Source organism: Mirounga leonina, unplaced genomic scaffold (genome assembly GCF_011800145.1).
Source record: "Mirounga leonina isolate KUSES-001 unplaced genomic scaffold, KU_Mleo_1.0 Mir_129, whole genome shotgun sequence".
Taxonomy (NCBI): Eukaryota; Metazoa; Chordata; class Mammalia; order Carnivora; family Phocidae; genus Mirounga; species Mirounga leonina.
Window position 1 is genome coordinate 39,528,394 of NW_023270323.1, and position 20,771 is coordinate 39,549,164.

At 34.2% G+C, this 20,771-nt stretch overlaps 1 protein-coding gene across 17 annotated transcripts in view; it reads right to left on the minus strand.

The window, feature by feature from the left end:
• FIP1L1 (factor interacting with PAPOLA and CPSF1) overlaps positions 1–20,771 on the minus strand; it is a 78,448-nt gene that overhangs the window by 10,524 nt on the left and 47,153 nt on the right. For 9 of the 17 annotated variants that reach the window (XM_035004988.1, XM_035004986.1, XM_035004989.1 and 6 more), the window contains 2 exons: positions 8,653–8,707; positions 7,181–7,236 (listed from right to left, as the gene is read on the minus strand). In XM_035004988.1, coding sequence (XP_034860879.1) covers positions 7,181–7,236; positions 8,653–8,707 — 111 coding nt within the window. Of the gene's footprint in view, positions 1–7,180; positions 7,237–8,652; positions 8,708–10,737; positions 10,765–20,771 lie in introns of all 17 variants that reach the window. The other 8 variants (XM_035004987.1, XM_035004983.1, XM_035004984.1 and 5 more) reach the window with 1 other exon arrangement.

A 20,771-nucleotide genomic window follows, 5' to 3' on the forward strand; every position in this document is an offset into this window, starting at 1 on the left:
ATGTGTACTCAACAAAATTAAATCTCAAGAATAAAACAAAGGCATTCATAGATTAAAAAAGAAGCAAAAGTTTTAATAGACCTGACCAAAAGAACTTCTATGATATACAAAATACATTCCAAGAGTAACCACTAAAATAATAGAAACAAAATGTATCATTTCAAAACAATATAAGGAAAATTAGAATTTAAAAAATCATCTGAAAAACTCAGTTCAAAAAGACTTGGAAAAGATAGGAGTTAGAGGAGAAAAGTTTGATTAGTTCAGTAACACAATAATTCAAGAGACTCAATTCATCAGTTAAATGATAGAGTTTGTTGATTTGTACTTTTAAAAACTATGAACAACAAAAAAAACCCCTCTATATTCTGAATATGAGACATATAAACACACAAAATGGCTGAAAGTAAAAGGAAGGCAAGAACAGGAAAACACCAATCCCCCGATCTCTGTAGGAGCAGCTTGATTAATGACAAAGAAGACTCACACAAGGGACAGAAGGGATGAGGACAGGGAATGGAAGATGCAACTCACCAAGCAGACAGAACAAACTAAACTTCCAGGTGGCTAGCAACACAAGCTTTAATTTTTAGAGAGTAAAAACATGAATATAGGTAGAAATAGAAAAATCCACCATGATCATGAAAGATTAACATACTCTCAATTATTGCCACTTGAAGCAGACCAAAAAATTCACTACAAATATAGAAGATCTGAGCAAAACACTTTTAACAGGATTCATTTAATGGACATAACATAGAATACTGCCCATAACAGTTAAATAATAATCATTCTTCTCAAACACATATGAAACACTTACAAAAATATATTACATACTTTTATACGATAATAGACACCATAATCTCCACACATTTCAAATTAAAGACACATTTCTGAAAACTCAGGGGTCAAAAAAATAATAAATTTTAAATCATTTAGGAATTAACATAAAAATACAACATATCAAAAGTGTAGGGATGCAAACTGTTCTGGAGAGAAATCTAATCTTAAAAAACACTACATTGGAAAAGATGGAAAATTAATGAGCTAAAGCTTCCAAAACTTAAGAACTTAAATACAAACAGAAAAATCCAACAGAAAGGAGATAATGAATATAAAAGTAGAAGTCAAGTAAATAGAAAAGAATCATACAGTAAGAAAAAGTTGAAGGGTAGTTTTTGAAGATTAGACAAATAAAGCTTAATATTCTGACAAGAAAAGAGGCCACATAAACAATTAGAACCAAAAAGAAACTGTAACTACAGATGTTGCAGAGATGAAAGAATAGAGAAAATATATTTATACCAATGTATTTAAAAACTTGGCTAAAATGGACTAATTCCAAATAATAACTTACCAAGAAATGGCTCAAGAATGAAAAGAAATCTTGACTACTCCCCTATGAAAGACACTCATCAGTAATTTAAAAACCTTCCCAAGAGACTAGATGGTTTTTACAGGTGAGTTTTACTAACTTATAAGGTACAGACCATTAAAATATTATATAAACTTCAAAGAATAGAAAGAAAAAAGATTATTCCCTAACTTATCCCATGTGGCTTATATAACTTTAATACCAAAACCAGTTAGTTAAAGAGAGTACAAATAAAGAAAAAGCATAAGCTAATCTTACATATGAACGTAGATGTCAAAATCCTAAATAAATCAGTGTTTTGTTTTGTTTTTTTTGAAGATAACGAATCATGACCACGTTAGGTTTATCTCAGCAAATAAACAGTGGCTTAATGTTAGAAAAATTTAGAAATCTGCCACATTCACAGATTAGAGAAGAAAAACAATATGATTATCTCAGAAAGCATTTGATAAAACTCAGTATCCATTCACAGTTAAAAGCTCTTTCAAACTTTCCTTGATCTATATAGGACTCCATCAAAAACCAAACAATAAAAGCCTAGTAGTAAAATGTAAAAGCATTTTCTTTAAAAAGAAGTTTTTTGATTAGCGTATATATTGTATGTATAAATAAAACACAAACCAATATTTCTAAATACAAGTAAATACAAACAGAACAGGAAGTTCAAATGAATATATCACTTAAAACAGCAACAAAAACATTAGGTACCAATGACTAAATCTAACCAAAGATATGCAAGAAGTGCTTGGAGATAATTATAACACTGAATTGAAATATATTAAAGAACATCTCCATAACTGAAGAGAGTCCCTGTTCATAGATGGGCTCAGTGCTGTAAGATATGATTTCCACACAAACTGATCTAAGCATCAACGCAATTCCAATATGATTTAGTTACAGCAAGGACTCTGGAGCCAGGCTGCATGGTTTCAACTCCTCATTCTGCCACTTACTGTGTGATATTGGGAAGACCACTGAATTTGGCTGTTCTTCAATTACCTCGTCCATAAATTGGGAATAGTAACAGTATGCCTACTTTATAAGGCTGTCAGGACTACATGAGTTAACAGTGTTTTGTCTAAACTAAGCAGAATATAAATGTTATTATTAATCAAAATCTCAATACAGTTTTTCATGGAACTTCCAAAGCTGACTTTAGAACGGATATGTAAGAGCAACGGCCCAAGAATACTTCTGAAGCCGACTAAGTAGATAGATTTTTCTGAACCAGATACCAGATTTACTATAAAATTCATAATTAAAATTGTGTGGATTAGCACAGGGAAAGTTCAACAAATGAATAGTCTAGGAAGCCAAGAGTCAGATACAGGCATACTCGGAAACCTGTTCATGAATGGATAGGACGTTGTAGATCCCTCAGAAAGGACTTACTATTCAACAGATGACACTGCGACAATTATATCTTTACTTTATAACACAGGCAAAAATGAATTCCAGATGGCTTAACACATGAAAAACAAAATTTGAAAACATTTTTTGGGGAAAAAACTTGAGATGGATAAAGTCATAGTCCAAATATGAACCCAATTAAAATGTAGTATGACTTTACACGGCTGATGAAGTACAAGAAAAAAATGGTATTTTCAATTTATTTGCCATAGGAACCTTCTCCTTTCCACGGCTTGAGTATTAGAATTATCTCTACAGTATATAATATTTACATAGTCACAATAATGTAAATATGGTTTATTGTTTAGCTTTCAGAATAAAAAATTTATCAGGGCACAGATAGTTCTGGTTATAGGACAGAATATAAATGTCTCTCTTTTCTTTAGAGATTTTATTTATTTATGAGAGGGAGAGGGAGGGAGCAGGGTGGGGGGGAGGGGAGGAGCAGAGGGAGAGGCACAAGCAGACTCGGTGTTGAGTGAAGAGCCTGACATGGGGATTGACCTCAGGACCCTGAGATCATGACCCGAGCAGAAACCAAGAGTCAAGATGCTTAACCAAATGAGCCACCCAGGTGCCCCAAATATAAATGTTTCTAAGCAGAAGTATGGTTGACCAAAGCTGGGAGGCAGAGGGGTAAGAAGAGGTGAAGGCTCAGAAATTTGCACAGTAATTGATATTGATAGTACATGAAACCAAGGGCATGTATATATAAAGAAAGAACAAAAACAGTGAACTGGTGGGGAAAAGAGAGGGGTAGTGATGGTAAGCGAACAAAATACACATCTATCAGAGGAGGAGGAGAACATGGTATCCACAGTTATATAAATCAAGAAACAGGGTGATAAGCTTATGTATAAATGCCATGCAGACCATCAGAAGAACTAAAAACCATCAAAAATGCTTCTCTGCAGTTCTTTGATATTTCTACAAAGATTACTTTTTAACTAGGTCTTACTTTATAAGCAAAATCTTAATATGCACATCAAGAAAAATCAGTATTTCGGGGTGCCTGGGTGGCTCAGTCATTTAGTGTCTGCCTTCGGCTGAGGTCATGGTCCCAGGGTCCTGGGATCAAGCCCCACGTCAGGCTCCCTGCTCAGCGGGAAGCCTGCTTTTCCCTCTCCCACTCCCCCTGTTTGTGTTCCCTCTCTCGGTCAGAAAATAAATAAGAATCTTTAAAAAATAAAAAAAAATTTTAAAAATCAGTATTTCCATCTACAATTACTTCACAGTGTTTTGAGGATAAATTACAAAATTCTAAAATAAACTAACAAAGGTAAAACAGAATTACCAACAAAGAGGAAGATGTATCTATAATCTTTTCTTTAAAAAAAATTTAAGATTTTATTTATTTATTTGACAGAGAGAGAAAGTGCGCGAGCTCATGTGCACACAAGCAGGGGGAATGGGAGAGGGAGAAGCAGGCTCCCGGCTGAGCAGGGAGCCAGATGCGGGACTCGATCCCAGGACCCTGGGATCATGAGCTGAGCTGAAGGCAGATGCTTAACCAACTGAGCCACTCAGGCACCCCCCAAATTTTTAAAAATTGAATTCAATTTTTTAAATTGAAATATATTTGACACATAATACTGTGGAAATTCAAGGTGTGCAACTTGTTTATTTGTAAATTATAATAATAATTATTATTATAATACAATTGCCAATGTAGTGATAGCACCTCTATCAAGTCACATAATTACTACTTTTTTGTGGTGGGAATAATTAACTTCATTATTCAGGATATGTTAAAAAAAATCCCTATATAAGCAGATGTCATGGTACTTAAATATTCCTTATATATGGTAGAAATTGTGTTGACCTAATTTTTTTCAGCATAAAACAATTATTTTTTATTTAAATTCAATTAATTAACATATAATGTATTATTAGTTTCAGAGGAAGAGGTCAGTGATTCATCAGTCTTATACAGTAGGCAGTGCTCATTATATCACATGCCCTCCTTAATGTCCATCACCTTCGTTCCAAGGTTTTGTTTGATTAGGATGAAGAAAATTCCCAACTTTCTTCTCATTAATTCTTGCAATATGCTTTATAATTATTACTAAAGAATTTCTTCATTTAAAAAAATGCTTCTCTCTGAGAGAGTTGGGGTTGGTAAAGAGTGAGCAGAAAACTCTTGCTTATTGATTAAAAATTTGCATATATTACTTTGAGAAAAAACTAAATGCTTAATTAATATTAAAAAAAATGAAATGTTCCACAAAGAAACTGTGTAGGTAATCTCAAGAATGAAGTCTTACTTTCTGATATGGGCTATTTGTTCATGTGTATTCAAACAAATACACAAGGACTCTCATGACAAAGCAGAAAATAACAAGTGCCATAAGAAATGTAAAAATAAAATTTTAAATAATTTAACGATGCTTACATATTATAGGCACTTACATATTACATTTCACTGTGCTGAGCATTTTAGGTTCCAACTTTATTTTACAGAGAGGGAAAATGATTTAGGTTAACTTATCCCAAGGTACTAGGATAATACAGACCTAGGACCTACCCTCAGGCTAACGGTAGGGCCTATGCTGTAACAATCATGCTACACTGCTTCAGAGTGCAGACAAGGGAGAGAACTTGGGAGTTTGTTGGAGATGGTGGGGATAATCATAAAAATAACAGCTAATATTTGAGTGTTTATTAAATGGCAGGACTAAGGTGTTTTAATGTAGTCTCACTGAACCTCAACCTTATGAGGAAGAATTATGCTATTTAATAGCTGAAGACCTATGAAAGTCACATAAATAATGAGAGGTAAAAGCAAGATTCCAACCCAAGAAGCAGGACTTCCTGGAAGCTCAGGATTAATGAATAAATGAACAAATAACCAAATAATAAAAGGTGGTATAATCACTGAAATAAGTCAACAGATCACCTTCTGATGTGAATGAATGGTATACATGTAGTCGGACAAGGTGGGTCTGAAGGACAGCACCACAGCGAGACAGATGCCTAGAAGGGAAATGGAAGTGAACGACTGGTACTCGAGCAACCACCAAGATTTAAACTTCTGGGGTGCAGGGGCACCTGGGTGGCTCAGTCATTAAGCGTCTGCCTTTGGCTCGAGTCATGGTCCCAGGGTCCTGGGATCGAGCCCCACATCGGGCTCCCTGCTCTGCTGGAAGCCTGCTTCTCCCTCTCCTACTCCCCCAGCTTGTGTTCTCTCTCTCGCTGTCTCCCTCTCTGTCAAATAAATAAATAAATAAATAAATAAATAAAACAATAAATAAATAAATAAATAAATAAATAAATAAATAAATAAATAAATAAATAAATAAAACAATAAAACTTCTGAGGTATAAATTCCTTTGGAGTCATTCAGTGTCCTCCATCCCCAGTGGTACTATTTGAATACAAGACACCATTGTTTCTCCCCCTGGATTATTCCAACAGGTTCTTGTTCCCCAATCAAGCATTTCTGCCAGTCCTATCTTTCTACCCACCCTACAAACCCACAATTTCCTCACGGTAAGTAGCCAGAATGGACCTTTTTCAAATATATGTCTAGCAATTTTACAGCCCAGCATAGAACTAAATGGCTCCTCACAGCCCTCTGTAAGGTTGAAAATCTAAACAGAATGGCTACAATACCCTGGGGATAATCTCCTGTCTCATCTTGAAACATTCATCATGCAAACTCTACACTCCAATCACACCACATTTCTTTCACTTCATAAAGCCTACCAGGTCCTCTCTCACCCTCGTGTCTCTGGACATGATTTGAACCTCAAATCACATCACCTACCTCTTTACCCCTTCTGGAAGGGGAGACCCCTCCACTATGCTCCCATGACACCTTCTTCTATCACCTGGCTATTCCTCACTGGTCTATAAATTTGGTAAGGGCAAACTTATGTTTAGTTTACTGTATCCCTAAAACCTAGTACAATGCATAGCATTTTTAAAAAGAATGAATGATCAAGAGATCAAAGCAGAAAGTGGTATCAGAAGCCCTTAGAATGGATTATGTTGTCAAGAGTGAACAGGAAAGAGGACCTAGCCGAATGATCTACAACAAAAAACAGCAAGGGTAAAAGAGGAGGACAACGTTAGCTTGATGCCGTGAGTCAAGAAACAAAAATATTATGAACGAAGACTGAGACAATTTGCTGACAAATCTTAAATCCTTTTAAGAAAAGTCAAGGTAAAAATATCCCTGCTGTACCACCATTTAATTTTTAAAAGTACAGTTGATAAAAAATGAAAATTATTTTGTTAAGTAACCTGGAATGTAAGACCTAGTTATTCCGTTAGTTAATATTTTTAATTGCTCTGTAAGATAGTACTTTAAACCATGAAAGTATGCTTTCACTGCTTTAAAAATATTTAAGTACTGGTTCAAATTGAATCTGGGCAACCAAAAATAATACTTACCATTGCCATATGGAAAAGCACGTGCAGAACGACTATCATAACCAGAGGAATGTCCACTGTTGAAGAAAAATGTATTCTTATGTGTTGCAAGTAAGTTCTAAATTTTAATCGTTTGGTACAAATGCAAAACAACAAGGCAGAATTATGGCTTTCATTTAACCATCATATAATGATAAAACTTAATTCTATAATTTTATTTTTTAATACAAAAAACAGGCTTTTAATCTCAAAACATATTAAACCTAATACCCACCTGTAAAGAAAAACATAGCTTGCTAGTACTATTTAATGTGAATAATCCAATCAATTCAGCCTGACTCCCAAGATAACAGAAACTTTTGAGGCTAACAGAGTACTTGAGATTTCACTAAAATTTAGTCTTAAAAAAATAGATTTCAATGATTCAGAAATTCAGCCCCACTGACAGGATAAACAAATAATACTTTTTAACATTCTGATTGAGAAAAATATATATTTAACAAAGACTTAATAAAATTAAATCCTTATATTCTCACAATTAAGACTGTTCTGGAGCTTTATCATTTCCTTTTTGAAAATTTTGCATGGTTTAATCCTATTGAAGTAATGTTTTCACAATTTTCCTATTAATATAATTTGGATCACTTTCCCAGAAATACATTTTCATAGAGTTTACTTGCTACTTAAGAGGAAATAGTATTGGCTACCATTTTTTAGTGATTTCTATCTGCCAAGAATTGTGCTGATGTGTTATATTCACTAGCTGTTTTATGTTTTAATCTTCACAACTCTTACCAACCCCATTTGGTAAAAGGAAACTGAGTCTCAAAAAGTAGTTATGAAAACTTGCCTAGCAACACAAAGCTAGGGAATTCTGAAGCCAAATTTGAGCCAGATTTGTGGGATTTCCAAAGTCCTATGTTGTTAAACACTGTACTGCCATCTATGAGGTAAATACTCTTTAGTACAGCATTCCAACTAACATAAACCAGAAGTGTAGGGTATAAAACAGAAGGCTATTGACATATAGAATGGAGCCAAGCTTCCTTTGTGGAGGTTAAGTAACATACAGCAGGGCCATAAGGAGTAAGGCAGCTTTTCTTTACTATGGTTCCTGATAATAACTGTCCTTAGTTAATCCTAAAACAGACATGTACTATTCATGATTACCAGTCATCTGTTTGGATATCCCACAAAAATTACTAGAGCCAAGTTTTTACCAACCTAGAAGTTTCTTTAATCAGTGTGTTATAAATCAAACCAAGATATTTCAAAATTCATTTGGTTTTCTCTGTCCTGTTTTGTTACCGGACTATAGGTCTAATATCTTATATAAAGTAACTAGCATAGATCTAGACTCATGAATTAAAAGGCAGGTACTACTTAATGTTTACAAAATTAAATCTTTGAAAATATTACCAAGCTATGTATATGACTTTTCTGTCAAAAGTTTACCAATGATAAAAAGTTTTACCCTAACCATACTGATTTACCTTTCTATTGTTGGTATAAGAGATGGAGGTGGAGCGCCTGGTGGAGGAGGAAAACCTGAAACATTCAATCATAAGATAAAAAAAAGTTAATAGAATGTATTTTTAATGTGAAGTGTGAAACAAAGTTGCTGCGTATCACTAAATTTCTCTGGGGACATAACGTGCTTCTCTATGTTATAATGGACAGAAAAAAATGGAGCTTAAACTTTTAAATAGGTTTTTTGAGCAATAAAACTTTAAATGAACAGTCTGGTCTAATACACAGAGCACAAACTGGGAGTCAGGACACCCGGTCTTATTTTCAGCACCACACACAGCCCATTTTGTGAGTATGAGAAAGTTAATCTCAATGCCTTACCTTATCCATATATAAAACGGTAGTAGTATTGCCACCAGATATGTAATACTTGAAATACTTTTGAAGAAAAGCAAATAAAATAACATTTACCTCTTTCAAAAAATATTGTTTTAGATGTATAGAAATTTCCTTAAAATATATAATTATAAATAAAATCTTACCAGTAAATACATAAATGCTTAAGGCTGAGATTATCCATCATAAAATATGTTTTAAATAGCACAACCCTAAAGAACTATTTTACAAAGAAGGGCATATAATATAGTTTTTGGATTAGTTTGGAGAGAAAATAATTTGCACCTTTATATCATGAGGTCTGTATTCTCAGTAATTCACAATACCTAAATGAAATACCACAGAATATGGCTAAAAGGGACCTTAACAGTTTATCTACTCTGCACTTTCAAATTCAGATAGGCAATAAAGCATCCCCCAAAAAAACTTTTAAGATTCAACTTAAATAACTTATGATACTAATTCCTTATGATACCAATTCCTTCCCCAAGTTTTAACAACCCTCACTATTAGGAAATGAATTAAATTCTATAATTTAAATCTCTTACACTACAATTCATATGCTGCCCTGAATGAGAACAAGAAGCAATCCATTATCATATTCTCTATCAACCTCTGCATATTTGCAAACACTTCCACTAGCCTCCTTCTTTAGTATTCTATCCCAGTTCTCTTAACCGTTCTCAAAGTCCATTTAAATCAGTTTTTGGCCCTGCTACCAGTTGTTTCAAATTCACCATGCTTATCTTCACTATACCCAATTTCAAGATCTGTAACTCCTTTATTAAACATTTCAGAACTGTGAAGTTTAGCAATGACCACAACCCTATCTTATACAGCTTTTCAACCACATTTCCTTTTAAACTAGACACACCAATGATTCCTTTATGACTTGTCCTGATAGGCCTTTTTCAGCCACATTGATAAACAATCAGCAACTCACTATTCCACAACTAAATATGTATACTGTCCTATGCTACCTAAACTCCACTGTTTCTCTTTATCAAGGTCATTTTGAATTCAGACCACCCTTCCAAGCATGATCACTTCTCCTTCTCTTTATATTCCTTGGCTCTGAATACTGAACTCAGTAACAAACACACTTGCTATCATATTTGCATCACAATCTAAAAACATTTTATAAACACTGAAAAAGTGTAAAAAACAACCCTTGGTCACATATAAACTACTGATCACACCATTACAACAGTCAACAATTTAACCACCACTCTAAGAACAACCATCTGACCAATTGTCAGTCTATCTAATTGTATGGTTCAGAATATATTTTCTCACAATACTGAGTTTTTTTTACAGGATTAAAAAAAAAATCAGAAACCATGATAAAGTCAAGATAAATGATCTTTCTCTTCTTTTGCAGTTGCTTTATCATATAAAAAATTCACTGGTCTGAAAAAACATTTTTTCATAAAAATTTTATTTTATATTCCATACTGTTTTCTTCAACAAATTGATATGGTGAAAATTTTCTCAGAATCTCTATTTCTACAAAAATGGGTAAGACAGGTATAAGAAAACTAAGTATCTTAATCAAAACTGGAATGAAGCAAAGGCAGAGCTGAAAATAGGACCTTGAAATCCCAAAAGCTTATTCCATTGTCTAACCACATCGACACTGTCCCTCCTGTAACTATAAGCTTGAAATTTCATGTTTATTAACAATGATGGAGAAAACATGAAAAAAGTTTTACCTGGAGGTGGTACAGTTATTGGAATACCTAAAAAACAAGTGATGAAATTTAATATAGTAATTGGATTTTATAACCTGTTATGTATTTATGCCATCACCAAAAAAAAAAAAACCAAAAAACCTTTGAAATAAAACCCCTCGCCTCATTTTCCTGGCTTATTCACTCAAAAGAAGCATTCTGTTTTCTTGCAGAGGACCAACAATTCCAGTATAACGCCCGACTTCCTGATGAAAACCCAGTCTAACAACTTGGTAACAAGATTTCCCCTACTAGGTGTAATCACAAACAAAGTTAGACATTAGTTAAAAAAGCACACTTGTGCATTTTTAGTGCACAAATATCAAACTACATGAAATTAACACTAAGTTTGATAATCAACATCTGATCTTGTTATTTAATATTTTAATAGGGAAATTATCAATGGGATCTTTAATACTGCAGGTAATACAAGGTAACTCTGAAGATGATGACTTTTCACTTTAGTAAAGCTTTGTGGGATGTTCGAATGTTGATTTGGATCATTTTACTATTGTCCACAGGATTGGGGAAAATATTATTTCCTCTGATTTGTGGGAGTAGAAAAGGGGGGTAGAGCCAATTCATATATATACACCCCCAGGGCACATTAAGATAAATGTGGACAATTTATTTCTATAGGAGTCAGTAAATACTAATTTGAGTGACTCTCATTCATTTGCACACACTATAAACTTTAAGAAATAAACTATGTTTAAATAAACATTCTCAATTTACATTGGTCAAATGTGCCCTTAAATCCTAATGTAAAAGTTATGTGACATACAAATTCTACTTTTTGTCTGAAGAAAAATGACATTTCTAGGTAGGAAAATAGAAAAAAATTTTTCATGAAAAATTTTATACCATAACTTCAACTCAGAATGGTTTACTAAATCCTATCTTAAAAAGTGCATCAAAATTAGTCCAAAAGAGGGGGGGGAAAGTCGAAATCATTAATTAAATGCATGGCGAAAAAATAATGAAAACAATTACTTTCAAATATTTTGTCAATGGAAACATCTGCTAATAATTTGGAATTGTTCTGTGCATGTTTTACCAGAATAAGAGGTTCATATAAAAAAATCTTAAGGCAGCCAGTGGCTTTAAAACGGAGAATGAAACACCTGATTTAACCACCCATACAATAAAAGGATATGCTAAACTTAGAAAACCAAGAAGACGGAAAAAGATATGTAAAAGACATGTAAAGCCATTATTTTTCAAAAATCATTAGACCTCCAAATGTCTACTAACTCAGTCTATACTTAGTGGCAATTCTCATCCATCCTGAAGTTACCTTGCTGCTTCCTAAATTACTAAACTAAAAGAATCCAGCAAACAATATAAGCTAGCAGAGTCCCAGACACCATACTAAATGGGAAAAGTAAGAAAGGCAGAACATATTAAACATTCGTAACATCTAATATTACCTAATTTTCTTTAGAACAGTATAAAGTCTTTTAGAACACTGTTTAACTTCACTATGTGACCTAGTTTTTACATTTAAATACGTGATTTTTTTTTTTTTTTTTTTTTTAGGTGTATAGTAAGTCCCTTCTTAGCCATGCTTTCCAGTTTCAGTTGTCTGCAGTCAACCACATTCTGGAGGCAGGTGATCCTCCTTCTGATGTATTGTCAGAAGGTCAACAGTAGCCCAATGCTATTTATGTCACAGGGCCTATGCCATTCACCTCACTTCATCTCAGGACACAGGCATTTTATCAACTGACGTTGTCACAAGAAAGGTGAGCACAGTACAACTGAAATATTTTCAGAGAGAGGGGGAGAGATCACATTCAAATAACTTCTGTTACAGTACACTGTTATAACTATTCTATTTTATTATTGTTGCTAATCCCTTACTGTGTCAAATTTATAAACTAAGCTTTATCATAGGTTACGTATGGATGGGAAAAAAAACATAGCATATGTAAGGTTCAAGGCTATCTACCATTTCAGGTACTCACTGGGGGTCCTGGCACATATCCCTTGCAGATAAAGGCAGGGGGTGGGGTGGGGGGAACCTACTGTATAAGATAAAGAACTGTATGAAATTCAGCAAAACACTCTGTAATCCTAATAAACTACCCTTAAATGAACACATGAGCAACACACATCACTCTTAAGTTCACTACAGCTTACTAAAATGTGAATTTACACAAAATAAGAAATTACTAGTCAGCCCTCTCAAAATTTAGCCTTTAAAAACATCTAAGTTGACAAATTTTCAGAAAACATAAAAAGACTTGTAACCAAATTATTAAATATGCTACGAAGGTCGTTAAAATTACAGTCTTTTAATTTTAATTCTCACTACAGTAGTATCATAGGACAGGTTTTTTTAAAAATCAACTGGAAAGAATTAAGAACAAAAAGAAAACTCATGCTATAGGTAAAGATGTCTTTCCAGTCATCATCTACTCATCACAAAGTTAACATGAGAACTAAAAAAGGCCCTTTTTGTGAGGCCTCTATTTCATCTAAGATATTTCAATGTAATTCTTTATTGGTAAATGTTCACCCAAAGAGAACCACAAAGTCGATGAAACACAATACAAATCAATTCTTTAGTATTATCAGATGTATTTTCAAAATGCAACTATGAAAGTTTAGTATGTGATATAATGTTGGTTCAATGTAATTCTCATACAAAAATCACGACTTAGTATTTGACTTTTGTTAACAAAAGAGAAACAGCATAAGGAAAAGAGAAAAATTCCTATCTTCACCCTCAACACTCCCACCTTCCTGACCAACACACACTTCCTAACCAACAGACTGGAATTACACAAGGGAAGTACAGTGTTTTACTGTTTCCTTTATCTGTAAAATGAGTAGGACAAAAATGTTTATTTCCCTGGAAAGCTTTGCATAACAGTAGTAAGAGTAAGGTTTCTAGTACTATAGGCCAAAGCTTTTGCAAAAGTAATATTCAAGTTCTAATAGGACTGGATAGATTAGTGGTTTTGAAACTTTAGTGACCACCAGAATCACCTGGATAGTTGGTTAAAACACAGACTGCTGGGTCCCTCCCCTAGAATTTCTGATTCAGTAGGTCTGGAGTGGGGTCAGAGAATGTGCATTCCTAACAAGGAGAGGATGATGTTGCTGAGCAGAGACCATACTCTGAGAATCAATAAATCAGATCCTAAACTTCTCTACAGATTGCAGTGCTTAATACCACAATATTCAATACACATAAAATAAATCCCATTTCAAATTTTTATGAAACTAACAAAGCATGTGACAACTTGAAGTAAAACAACAGAGCTATATGATAACTACCTGGCATCCTCAAAAGAAAGAGAATCAGATTTACTTTTTCCTGTAATGCACACTCTTCAGTGGAAAGCATGAAGGTGGGGGGGACCTGAAATCCTATTTGGAAACGGAAGGAATTGAAGTAAAAAAATAGAAAGGCATCAGCCCTGTGATACTTTTCTAAAGGTACTTAATGATATTTTTTAAATTTGCACAAAATTAATAGAGGCTCTGCAGTCAACAAAAAAACAATAAAAATTGTGTATGAACTCATTCTCAATGCAGCCCATCACTGTTTTCCTGAGGCAGAAAAGAGTTTATATATGCTAGGTAGCCTCTGACACGGCCTCTAATGATCCCTGATTGCAGATATTTATGCCTTTTTATACCTTTGGTATTTATACACTCCCCCTGAGTATGGGCTGGATATAATGACTTATTTCTAACAAACAAAATCCAGCAAAATGATGGGATGTCACTTCTGTGACTAGATTACAAAAGACAGTGACTTCTATTTTGCTGGTATCCTCTACAGTATTCTTGGCATGCATGCTTTCCTGAAGCAAGCTGCCATGTAGGAGAGGAAGTGAATCTTGATTTCAACAAAGAGGCGAGTAATCTTGAAAAAAGAGTCCTTTCTCAGTCAAGCCTTTGAGATGTCCATCCCAAAGTCTGTGGCAGACTGAAGCAGAGGACCCAGCTAAGCCATCCCCACATTCCTAACCCACTAGAACTGTTCAATAATAAATGTATGTTGTTCTAAATCCCTATGTTCTGGAGTGATTTGTTACTCAGCAACAGCTAACAAATACGTTTAATAACTACCTATCAATTCTCTATTAAGGTCAAGTGAAAGAAAAAGGCATGGCAGAATTATGCAAATTATGCTTCCAAGTTCTCACTAGTAACTTCTAAATTCATCAGTACCATTATGTTACAAATGGATAAGCTTGATCACTTTCTCACTGATTTCTACTTCTAAGTCATCAAGCTTGTAAGTAAATTCTGCACAAAGAAATTGAGTACATAAAGTCAAGGTTTATAAAAATCTTTAAATACTACCTTCCACTACATGCTTTTCTGTGCGTCAATATTTCTAAAATTATACACTCACACACATATTACCTAACATCTACCCTTTAAAAATAACATCTTATTTTGAGTTTACTGAAAATACTGATATAGAAAAACAAAAGAGAAAATGAGTACAGTTCTCAAAAACTTCAAGGAATTCTTTTTTAAAGGTACTTCTGGAAAATATATTTTTGGCAAAAAGCATCAGTTAATAAGCAGATTTGCTGAATAAGACCAAAAATCTTACAGAACTATAAAAATTAGCTTAATAAATATTATATTAATAAAATAGCTTCTCAAAATTGTACTTGAGAAAGGGTGCGGATAATATTCACCTAGAATGGGCCAAGCTTTTTGCCAAAGTAGCAGTGCTTAAAGTGTTATCTGGAGATTCCAGGGGGTCTCTAAGACCCCTTTAAGGAATCTGCAAGGTTAAAATTAGTTTCATAAAAATACTAAGATGTTATTTGCCACTTCCATGCTCATTCTAAGTGTCCCAATAAATTTTTCTAGAGGCTACATGACATGTGAAATCACAAAAGATTTAATGCAGGAACAAACAGAAGAATCCAGTTTTTTTCTATTAAGCCACATAGTAAAAAAAAAAAATTGCAAAAGTGTAAAACAAGACCACTCTATACACTAAATGTTTTTTGTTGTTTTGGAAAAAATTATTTTTCAAATATCTTAACGCTAATATGTAACGGGTTTATTATGAGTGTTTTTTACATAACAGTTTAACTTCTCAGTTTTCATTTCTAATACAAAAAATAGATATACCATGCATAAATAAAAGCTCTTTGGGAGATTGTAGTAATTTTTTTTTAGTGTATAAAGTGGTCTCTGACCAAGAAGTTTAAGAGCCACTGGACTAGAACCAGACTGCTAACAGAAAACTTAATCCACAGACAATGTAGGCCTTACAGAAAATGCAGAAAGACTCCAGATATGAGCTGCCTTTCTCCCTAGAACCCCATGTGTCACTGCTATAACCCAAAACCATCAAGATATTTAAGTAATGAACATGAATTTTTGAGTGCATATAAAAGTACTACATGACTAGTGAGACACTAATGTACTTGATGATGATAGTCTTTAGGAATGAATTTAGGAATTCCTTCTAAAATGCAGAATCCTACACATTTTAAAATCTAGATAAACAGCTAAACCCTATATCCAACTTTGAAAGCAGGGATCATTGTTCTCTGTGGTCTGCACTAATTGGACTATAGTATTTCAGTAAAGCAAAGAGCCTTCCTCAACTTAATGGAATCCCGAACTAGATTTTAATTGTTCTGAAGACTTACAGAACCATAGTCACATGAGCTTTAATTCTGATTAACGTAACAAGAAAGGAGCTAAAATAAATCTGGCCTTCCTCTCTTTCAATAAACTCTATTATAAAAAATGAAGATAAAATAGGATGACACTAAAATAACATTTAAAAATCTAAACTAAAAGTCTATAATATTTAGTTTGAACATAGTTTTAAAAAAATAGTTTACAAACATTAAATTGTTTAAAAAACAAGATAAGCCAGACACAGGACAAATACTGTAATGATTTCACTTACATGAAGTACCTACAATAGGCAAATTCACAGAGAAAGAAAGAATAGAGGCTACAGGAGCTGGGGGATAGGGTAAGGATTACTGTTTAATAAGTACAGTTTCATTATGGATAAGGAAGAAGTTTTAGGTATACATCATAGTGATGGTTATACAACTTTGTCAATGTATTTAATGGCAGTGAACTGTAGTCTTACAGATAGTTAGAATAATAAATATTATGTACATTTTACCACAATAAAAAAGTACCAAAAAATCAACTGCATTATAACATGAATCTTTCCAATTTTACAATTCTTCTTCCAATAAACAAGTATGTCACAACTGGTTTATTCAGTAAACAGACTTAACACAAATCAGGCAAACAGCAAAATCTCAGCTAACTGGATGTTTAAAAAAAAAAAAATCTGGTTCCTGCTCTTTATAAGCTCCATAACTTCTCTACCCAGAAATACATATGCATGCACTTCAACATGAGGGAAATAGTTAAAAAACAAACAACTTTTTAAAAGACACGTTATTGGGATGAATATACACATAATGACATGATTCGATTCAACATAGTTAACAAAACAGGCTTTTGGACAAAACCGCCTGCTGGTTCTGCCATTTTCTAGCTATTGTTTAAACTCTTTTAAGTCCCAGTTTCTCTTCTGTAAAATTAGAGTAATACCTATTTCAGTTGTTGTCAAGGATCATATTGAGTTAATATACGAAATGTGCTCAGAATAGTGCCTCCAACAATAAGCATTCAATATATATTAGCTACTATTAGCTATTACAAGTGACCCTTGAACAACAGGGCTTTGACCTGCACAGGTCCACTTAAATGTGGATTTTTTTTATAGTGCAGACCTATAAATGCATTTTCTCTTCTTTATGATATTAACATTTTTTTCCTCTAGCTTACTTTATTATAAGAATACAGTATATAATCCATATAACATAAAAAATATGTATTGATTGACTGTTTATGTTATTAGTAAGGCTTCCAGTCAACAATGGGCTATCAGTAGAGGTTTCTGGAAGGTCCAGTCATATGCGGATTTTTGACTGCTTGGGGGGTTGGTGCCCCTAGCCCTGGTGTTTTTCAAGGGTCAACTGAATTTCTACTATTACTCACTGAAAGCATGAAGCTGCACTAATGTATTTCTGAAAAATTTAACACAACAGAAACTATTGGGTGGTTCACTAGGCGATGAAAATAACAAATTTTCTGAAAATTAACAAAGATGTTGAATAATCCGTGTTTTCAAGCTACTGTTAGTATGGTAACAGAAAACCACATTAAATACTTCTTCATTTAAAGAAGCTACTCCAAATGTCACAACATCAATTTAGGACCAGAGGTCCTTTACATGTTTGCTGTACTGTCCAACACAAAACCTTCTCCACTCTTGATACAAATCAATTGTGGCAAATATTTTGTTCTGTTACTAACAAGGTTTCATGTACCTTTGTAGATGTGTGTTTGAGGGGGGTGGTAGGAGGCATTACACCTCTCCTTGTCTGCTATTTGACAGTAAAAGTCCCTTGAATGCATGCAATCTCTATCACCTCATCATTGTTAAGGAGGTTAAGTAGTAACTATCTACTTATGCAATGAGTCATGCCTGGAAACCTCTAAGAGTTGACCATAAATTTTTTTTCTCCAAATCAAGGCATTTCTGAGAGTGAATAATAAGAGTTATGCTGGGATAAAGGTATAAAGTAGGTTCCACGCAAATCTGGATACATGGTTCTATCTGTGAAAAAAATCCTATTTATGAAAAAATTAACACCCCCAAACATGGGTGTAATAGATCATTACTATATTTGTCTCGGCACATACAGGCCTATAGACTTGAAAGCATATGCATTTGAAAGCAAATGTTAACAAAGACAACATTAAAATATGTTTAAATTCTCAAAGGATTTTTTTCCTTTTTCCTTTTAGTATTTCTCAAGGAAGCAAAAAGAAAACCCAAGGTTTCTCTAAGAAAAATGGAGTACTTTTTAAGGCAAACTTATAAAAAGACTCCTGAACCACAGCTTTCTTTCATTAGCTGCTTATGATTCTTAAGGTGATCTAAATTGCAGTGAACTCTAAGGACATACTGTAATCATGTGGTTCTGTGGTAAACGGTAACTGAAAATGTGGCTTTAATCAAGGCCTGTATTCAGCTGGTAAGCATCTATGCAGCCATACTGTTATGGAAAAGCTAGTAACCACTTTGATTGCTAAGTGTCTGTGTGACTGTACAATCTGAAAATCTCTCTGGTGTTATGGATACAGAAACATGTTAACTCCATCAGCTATCTTATTTTGGGAATGTCAAGTATACAAAAGATCTTTGTGATTAGCATTGTTGGGAAACACTGATGGAAATACAGACTACCTTCTCTCCCAACAGCTCAAAATCTAGTAAAAGTAAGGAGTAATTCAGATAGTCTCAATTTACAAATATTTGGTTTTAGTATGAACTGGTATCTCCCTGCCACCAGCAAATATACCACAGTTAGATATTGCTTTTAAACCAGCATCAGAATTTATCTGAATCAGTATCCTTAAATGCTGACAAGACAGCACGGAAATTCTAAGAATAAGCAAAGGAAATCTGGATAGGTATTTAAAATATGGAAAGCATGTAGCTGAAAACTAACATTACAGACATACCTCATTTTATTGCACCCACTGTACTGCTCTCCATAGTTACTGTGTTTTTAACAAATTGAAGGTTTGTGGCAACACTACACTTCAGCAAGTCCACTGGAGTCACTTCCCAAAAGTGTTTGTAATTTCATGTCTTTGTGTCACATTTAAGGTAACTGTCACAGTATTTCAAACTTTTCACTATTTTATTTGTTACGGTGATTTGTGATCAGTGATCTTTTGATGGTACTGTTGTAACTGCTTTGGACGCCACAAACTGTAATCATATATAAGATGGCAAACTTAAACGATATATGTTGTTTGTGTTCTGATTGCTTGACTAACCGACGACCATTGGCCTCTCTCCTTCTCCTGAGACACAATAACGAAATTAGGCCAATTAATAACCCTACACTGGCCTCTAAGTGTTCAAGTGAAAGGAAGAATCACACATCCCTCACTTTAAATGAAAAGCTAGAAATGATTAAGTTTAGTAAGAAAGGCATGGCAGAAGCCGACTGGCTGAAAGCTAGGCCTCTTGCGACATACAGTCAAATTGTGACTGCAAAGGAAAAGTTCTTGAAGGAAATTAGAAGTGCCACTCAGTGAACACACAACTGTTAAGAAAGCAAAATAGCCTTACTACAAATACAGAGAAAGTCTGAGTGGTCTGGAGAGAAGATCACACCAGCCACAATATTCCCTTAAGTCAAAGGCTAATTCAGAGCAAGGCCCTTAATACCCTCTTCAATTCTATGAAGGCTGAGAGAGGTGAGGAAGCTATACAAGAAAAGCCTGAAGTTATCAGAGGTTGGTTCATGAGGCTGAAGGAGAGAAGCCGTCTCCATAACATAAAGTGCAAGGCAAAGAAGCAAGTGCTGATGGAGGAGCTGCAACAAGTTACCCAGAAGATCCAGCTAAGACCATTCATAAAGGTGGCCACACTAAACAAAATATTTTCATGTAGACAAAAACAGCCTTCTGTTGGAAGAAGATGCCATCGGGGACTTTCACAGCTGAAAACAAATCAAGGCCTGGCTTCAAACTTTCAAAGGACAGGCACACTCTCTTGTTAGGGGCTAATTGAAGCTAATGTTAAAGCTAATGCTCATCATTCTCAAAGTCCTAGGGCCCTTAAGAATTATGCTAAATCTACTCTGCCTGTGCTCCATAAATGGAACAACAAAGCCTGGATGACAGCACATCTGTTTACAACATGGTTTACTGAATATTTTAAGCCCACTGTTGAGACTACTGCTCAGAAAAAAGGATTCTTTCAAAATATCACTGCCCATCGACAATGCACCTGGTCACCTAAGAGCTCTCTCTCTGTTGGAGACATACAATGACATTAATGTTTTCATGCCTTGTAACAAAATATCCATTCTGCAGCCCATGGATCAAGGAGACATTTTGACTTTCAAGTCTTATTGAAGAAATACATTTCATAAGACTATAGCTGCCATAGATAGTGATTCCTC